The sequence below is a fragment of the Elephas maximus genome, chromosome 18 (genome assembly GCF_024166365.1).
Source record: "Elephas maximus indicus isolate mEleMax1 chromosome 18, mEleMax1 primary haplotype, whole genome shotgun sequence".
Classification (NCBI taxonomy): Eukaryota; Metazoa; Chordata; class Mammalia; order Proboscidea; family Elephantidae; genus Elephas; species Elephas maximus.
In genome coordinates this window covers 36,383,379-36,390,837 of record NC_064836.1, presented here as the reverse complement: position 1 = coordinate 36,390,837, position 7,459 = coordinate 36,383,379, and the positions used below count along the sequence as shown (strand labels likewise).

The window sequence follows — 7,459 nt, the reverse complement described above, 5'->3', positions numbered from 1 at the left end:
GCTCCCTGCCAGGGCAGTCATTGGTTGTGGCTGGGCACCATCTATTTCTTCTGGTCTCAGGATAATGTAAGTCTCTGGTTCATGTGGCCCTTTCTGTCTCTTGGGCTCATAGTTATCGTGTGACCTTGGTGTTCTTCATTCTCCTTTGATCCAGGTGGATTGAGACCAATTGATGCATCTTCAATGGCCGCTCATTAGCATTTAAGACCCCGGACGCCACATTTCAAAGTGGGATGCAGAATGTTTTCATAATAGTATTATTTTGCCAATTGACTTAGAAGTCCCCTTAAGCCATAGTCCCCAAACCCCAGCCCTTGCTCCGCTGACCTTTGAAGCATTCAGTTTATCCCGAAACTTCTTTGCTTTTGGTCCAGTCCAGCTGAGCTGACCTTCCGTGTATTGAGTATTCTTCTTCCCTTCACCTAAAGTAGTTCTTATCTACTAATTCATCAGTAAATAACCCTCTCCCACCCTCCCTCCCTCCCCACCTCGTAACCACAAAAGTATGTGTTCTTCTCAGTTTATACTATTTCTCAAGATCTTATAATAGTGGTCTTATACAATATTTGTCCTTTTGCCTCTGACTAATTTCACTCAGAATAATGCCTTCCAGGTTCCTCCATGTTATGAAATGTTTCACAGATTCGTCACTGTTCTTTATCAATGTGTAGTATTCCCTTGTGTGAATATACCACAATTTATTTACCCATTCATCCGTTGATGGACACCTTGGTTGCTTCCAGCTTTTTGCTATTGTAAACAGAGCTGCAGTAAACATGGGTGTGCATATATCTGTTCGTGTGAAGGCTCTTATTTCTCTAGGGTATATTCCGAGGAGTGGGATTTCTGAGTTGTATGGTAGTTCTATTTCTAACTTTTTAAGAAAACGCCAGATAGATTTCCAAAGTGGTTGTACCATTTTACATTCCCACCAGCAGTGTATAAGAGTTCCAATCTCTCTGCAGCCTCTCCAACATTTATTATTTTGTGTTTTTTGGATTAATGCCAGCCTTGTCGGAGTGAGATGGAATCACATTATAGTTTTAATTTGTATTTCTCTAATGGCTAATGATCGAGAGCATTTTCTCATGTATCTGTTAGCTGCCTGAATATCTTCTTTAGTGAAGTGCGTGTTCATATCCTTTGACCACTTCTTGATTGGGTTGTTTGTCTTTTTGTGGTTGAATTTTAACAGAATCATATAGATTTTAGAGATCAGGCGCTGGTCAGAGATGTCATAGCTGAAAATTCTTTCCCAATCTGTAGGTGGTCTTTTTACTCTTTTGGTGAAGTCTTTTTTTTTTTTTTTTTAAGATGAGCATAGGTGTTTGATTTTTAGGAGCTCCCAGTTATCTGGTTTCTCTTCGTCATTTTTGGTAATATTTTGTATTCTGTTTATGCCTTGTATTAGGGCTCCTAACATGTCTCTATTTTTTCTTCCATGATCTTTATCGTTTTAGTCTTTATGTTTAGGTTTTGATCCACTTGGAGTTAGTTTTTGTGCATGGTGTGAGGTATGGGTCCTGTTTCATTGTTTTGCAAATGGATATCCAGTTATGCCAGCACTGTTTGTTAAAAAGACTATCTTTTCCCCAATTAACTGACACTGGGCATTTGTCAAATATCAGCTGCTCATATGTGGATGGATTCATATCTGGGTTCTCAATTCTGTTCCATTGGTCTATGTGCCTGTTGTTGTACCAGTACCAGGCTGTTTTGACTACTGTGGCTTTATAATAGGTTCTAAAATCAGGTAGAGTGAGGCCTCCCACTTTCTTCTTCTTTTTCAGTAATGCTTTACTTATCCAGGGCTTCTTTCCCTTCCATTTGAAGTTGGTGATTTTTTTCTCCATCACATTAAAAAATGTCATTGGAATTTGAATCGGAAGTGCATTGTATGTATAGATGGCTTTTGGTAGAATAGACATTTTTACTATGTTAAGTCTTCCTATCCATGAGCAAGGTATGTTTTTCCACATAAGTAGGTCCTTTTTAGTTTCTTGCAGTAGTACTTTGTAGTTTTCTTTGTATAGGTCTTTTACATCTTTGGTAAGATTTATTCCTAAGTATTTTATCTTCTTGGGGGCTACTGTGAATGGTATTGATTTGGTTATTTCCTCTTCGATGTTCTTTTTGTTGATGTAGAGGAATCCAAGTGATTTTTGTATGTTTATCTTATAACCTGAGACTCTGCCAAACTCTTCTATTAGTTTCAGTAGTTTTCTGGAGAATTCCTTAGGGTTTTCTGCGTATAAGATCATGTCATCTGCAAATAGAGATAATTTTACTTCCTCCTTGCCAATCCGGATGCCCTTTATTTCTTTATCTAGCCTAATTGCTCTGGCTAGGACCTCTAGCACAATGTTGAATAAGAGCGGTGATAAAGGGCATCTTGTGTGGTTCCCGTTCTCAAGGGAAATGCTTTCAGGCTCTCTCCATTTAGAGTGATGTTTGCTGTTTGCTTTGTATAGATGCCCTTTATTATGCTGAGGAATTTTCCTTCAATTCCTATTTTGCTGAGAGTTTTTATCATAGATGGGTGTTGGACTTTGTCAAATGCCTTTTCTGCATCAATTGATAAGATCATGTGGTTTTTGTCTTTTGTTTTATTTACATGGTGGATTACATTAATGGTTTTTCAAATATTAAACCAGCCTTGCATACCTGGTACAAATCCCACTTGGTCGTGGTGGATTATTTTTTTGATATGTTGTTGAATTCTACTGGCTAGGATTTTGTTGAGGATTTTTGCATCTATGTTCATGAGGGATACAGGTCTGCAATTTTCTTTTTTTGTGATGTCTTTTTTTTTTTTTTTTTACCTGGTTTTGGTATCAGGGGGATGGTGGCTTCATAGAATGAGTTAGGCAGTATTCCGTCAACTTCTATGCTTTGAAATACCTTTAGTAGTAGTGGTGTTAACTCTTCTCTGAAAGTTTGGTAGAACTCTGCAGTGAAGCCATCCGGGCCAGGGCTTTTTTTTGTTGGGAGTTTTTTGATTACCTTTTCAATCTCTTTTTTTGTTATGGGTCTATTTAGTTGTTCTACTTCTGATTGTGTTAGTTTAGGTAGGTAGTGTTTTTCTAGGAATTCATCCATTTCTTCTAGGTTTGCAAATTTGTTGGAGTACAATTTTTCGTAATAATCTGATATGATTCTTTTAATTTCAGTTGGGTCTGTTGTGATGTGGCCCATCTTGTTTCTTATTTGGGTTATTTGTTTCCTTTCCTGTATTTCTTTATTCAGTCTGGCCAAAGGTTTATCAATTTTGTTATTTTTTTCAAAGAACCAGCTTTTGGCTTTGTTGATTCTTTCAATTGTTTTTCTGTTCTCTAATTCATTTAGTTCAGCTCTAATTTTTATTATTTGTTTTCTTCTGGTGCCTGATGGATTCTTTTGTTGCTCACTTTCTATTTGTTCAAGTTGTAAGGACAGTTCTCTGATTTTGGCTCTTTCTTCTTTTTGTATGTGTGCATTTATCGATATAAATTGACCTCTGAGCACTGCTTTTGCTGTGTCCCAGAGGTTTTGATAGGAAGTGTTTTCTTTCTCATTGCATTCTATGAATTTCTTTATTCCCTCCTTAATGTCTTCTATAACCCAGTCTTTTTTCAGCAGGGTATTGTTCAGTTTCCAAGTATTTGATTTCTTTTTCCTAATTTTTCTTTTATTGACTTCCACTTTTATGGCCTTGTGGTCTGAGAAGATGCTTTGTAATATTTCGATGTTTTGGATTCTGCAAAGGTTTGTTTTATGACCTAATATGTGGTCTATTCTAGAGAATGTTCCATGTGTGCTAGAAAAAAAAGTATACTTTGCAGCTGTTGGGTGGAGTGATCTGTATAAGTCAATGAGGTCAAGTTGGTTGATTGTAGCAATTAGGTTTTCCGTGTCTCAATTGAGCTTCTTACTGGATGTCTTGTCCTCTGAAAGTGGTGTGTTGAAGTCTCCTACTATAATTGTGGAGGTGTCTATCTCACTTTTCAGTTCTGTTAAAATTTTTTTATGTATCTTGCAGCCCTGTCATTGGGTGCATAAATATTTAATATGGTTATATCTTCCTGATCAATTGTCCCTTTTATCATTATGTAGTGTCCTTCTTTATCCTTTGTGGTGGATTTAACTTTAAAGTCTATTTTGTCAGAAATTAATATTGCTACTCCTGCTCTTTTTTGCTTATTGTTTGCTTGATATATTTTTTTCCATCCTTTGAGTTTTAGTTTGTTTGTGTCTCTAAGTCTAAGGTGTGTCTCTTGTAGACAGCATATACATGGATCGTGTTTCTTTATCCAGTCTGAGACTCTCTGTCTCTTTATTGGTGCGTTTAGTCCATTTACATTCAGTGTAATTATAGATAAGTATGTGTTTAGTGCTGTCGTTTTGATGCCTTTTTATGTGTGTTGTTGACAATTTCATTCTTCCATTTACTTTTTTGTGCTGAGACGTTTTTCTTTGTAAATTGTGTGTTCCTCATTTTCATAGTATTTGACTTTATGTTTGCTGAATCGTTATGTTTTTCTTGGTTTTTATTTTGAGTTATGGAGTTGTTATACCTCTTTGTGGTTACCTTAATTATTTACCCCTATTTTTCTAAGTAAAAACCTAACTTGTATTGTCCTATATCACCTTGTATCCCTCTCCATATGGCAGTTCTACGCCACCTGTATCTAGTCCCTCTTTTTGATTATTGTGATCTTTTACATAATGACTTCAATGATTCCCTGTTTCGAGTGTTTTTTTCTTTTTAAAATTAATCTTAATTTGTTTTTGTGATTTCCCTATTTGAGTTGATGTCAGGATGTTCTGCTCTGTCACCTTGTGTTGTGCTGGTATCTGATATTACCTGTTTTCTGACCAAACAATATCCTTTAATATTTCTTGTAGCTTTGGTTTGGTTTTTGCAAATTCTCTAAGCTTGTGTTTATCTGTAAATGTTTTAATTTCGCCTTCATATTTTAGAGAGAGTTTTGCTGGATATATGATCCTTGGCTGGCAGTTTTTCTCCTTGAGTGCTCTATGTATTTCATCCCATTGCCTTCTTGACTGCATGGTTTCTGCTGAGTAGTCTGAACTTATTCTTATTGACTGATTCTCCTTTGTAGGAGACCTTTCTTTGAACCCTGGCTGCTTTTAAAATTTTCTCTTTATCTTTGGTTTTGGCAAGTTTGATCATAATATGTCTTGGTGATTTTCTTTTTGGATCAATCTTAAATGGGGTTCGATGAGCATCTTGGATAGATATCCTTTCGTCTTTCATGATGTCAGGGAAGTTTTCTGCCAACAGATCTTCAACTATTCTCTCTGTGTTTTCTGATATCCCTCCCTGTTCTGGGACTCCAATCACACGCAAGTTATCCTTCTTGATAGAGTCCCACATGATTCTTAGGGTTTCTTCATTTTTTTTAATTCTTTTATCTGATTTTTTTTCAGCTATATTGGTGTCAATTGCCTGGTCCTCCAGATTTCCCACTCTGCATTCCAACTGCTCGAGTCTGCTCCTCTGACTTCCTATTGCGTTGTCTAATTCTGTAATTTTATTGTTAATCTTTTGGATTTCTACATGCTATCTCTCTATGGATTCTTGCAACTTATTAATTTTTCCACTATGTTCTTGAATAATCTTTTTGAGTTCTTCAACTGCTTTATCAGTGTGTTCCTTGGCTTTTTCTGTAGATTGCCTTATTTCATTTCTGAGGTCATCCCTGATGTCTTAAAGCATTCTGTAAATTAGTTTTTTGTATTCTGCATCTGGCAATTCCAGGATTGTATCTTCATTTAGGAAAGATTTTGATTCTTTAGTTTGGGGAGTTGTAGAAGCAATCATGGTCTGCTTCTTTATGTGGTTTGATATCGACTGCTGTCTCCGAGCCATCCCTAAGATATTGTAGTGATTTATTCCATATTTGCTCACTGAGTCTTATCTTGTTTTGTTTTCTTTCAATATACGTAGATGGGCTACTAGATTGCGCTGTCTTGATTGTTGTAGCCCTTGAATCACTTATGTCTTATTACCAGCTGGTTTGGGCTGTTACCAGATATATAAGCCTGAGTCCATTCACTATTCTTGAGTAGAATCTGATTTTGTGTCACCAAGTGTGTGGTGCAGACTGTCACCTATCCACCTAGAGAAGTAGTGGTGATAGTTGTGTGCATCAGATTCTAGTAGCAGCAGGGGTTCACACTCCGGGGGGGGGGGGCAGGATGCTGACAGACTTCCCCCAAGTGCCAGTGAGGTAGGAGTTTCTCTATTCCTAAAGCACTTTGGTGGGTGGGCTCTGCATCTGTACCTTAGGCCCCCAATGTAAGTATCTCTACAGATTGGTAGGTGTCACCCTCCTTAGACCCCTAAGGCAGGAGGCTAGGTGGTCTGGGGGGTGCTTCAGCCCTCAGTTCCCCATTGTGGGTCAGTGAGAGCTCTGTTGAATATGCAGAGATATCAGACCTGGGAAACTTGTCTTTCCAGTAATCCGCTAAAACAATTGCAGTCAGATCCCTGTCAGAAATGTCTTTGCATTATAATAGCCACCTTGTTCCCTGTAGGGATGAAAGCCCAAGACTGTGGATCACATATGCTTGACTGGAGCTGGTTCTGTGTTTTTACTCCAGTTAGGGAAGGATTTTTGGTCCCTGGGTTTTTTGTAGCTGCTTCTCTCAGGTCAGGAGAATGGGTTAGGAAAAGACCAAAAAAAAAAAGAAAGGAAAGAAAAAAAAAAAATAAGCACAGCCCAGTTCTCTCCAATATTAATAAAGCCTCCTGGGAAGGGGCAGGGAGGGTTCAGATAAATAGGAGAAAGTAGCACCCCAGAATATAGACGAAGTTACTTATCTTGCTTGGGATGACTGTTTTATCTGAGATTCCCAAGGGGGGTGTGTCGACTGTGTGTCCTGGCTGGGTAGAGATTCCCCCAAGGGTCAGGCCCACGTCCCGTGCTTGCGCTGTCTCAGAAGCCGTGGTTAGTTCCTCCGCTTCCAATCCAAAGCCCAGTGCCAAGGTTTCCCAGCTGGGACGCCGCACTCCCGGCTCCAAAACCAGTCTGCCTCCCGGTGACTTCTCCTCCTGTCAGCCGCTTTGCTGTGCTGCCTGCGTGCACTGGCTGGGCTTCTCCCGAGGTCAGTTCAGGGGGGTAGGGCTGCCTCCCGTGTTTGCGCCCTCACAGGATGCCCTGCTCAGCTCCCCTGCGCCCAGTCCAAAGCCCGGCGGCAAGGTTTCCTGACTGGGATGCTGGCTCCAGGCTCTGAAAACAGTCGCTTCTTCCCCGTGGTTGTTCGTTCTCAGTCTCTGTCACTCAGGTCAACTCTTTAGATCTGTGTTTGATGGTCAGGGTTCATAGATTGTCATGTATGTGATCGATTAACTTGTTTTTCCGAGTCTTTGTTGCAAGAGGATCCGAGGTAGCTTCTACCTAGTCAGCCATCTTGGCCCCGCCTCCAAAGAAATATTTTTAGCTTTAAGTTTTTT

At 39.1% G+C, this 7,459-nt stretch overlaps 1 protein-coding gene across 2 annotated transcripts in view; it reads right to left on the bottom strand.

The window, feature by feature from the left end:
* Nucleotides 1–494: 494 nt before the first annotated feature.
* The window catches only part of MRPL39 (mitochondrial ribosomal protein L39), a 73,793-nt gene continuing 66,828 nt past the window's right edge, over nucleotides 495–7,459 (bottom strand). The window contains exon 10 of one of the 2 annotated variants that reach the window (XM_049858544.1): nucleotides 495–7,446. In XM_049858544.1, the coding sequence (XP_049714501.1) occupies nucleotides 7,408–7,446 (39 nt within the window). In that variant the 3' untranslated portion in view covers nucleotides 495–7,407. The remainder of the gene's footprint in view (nucleotides 7,447–7,459) is intronic. The other variant, XM_049858547.1, reaches the window with a different exon arrangement.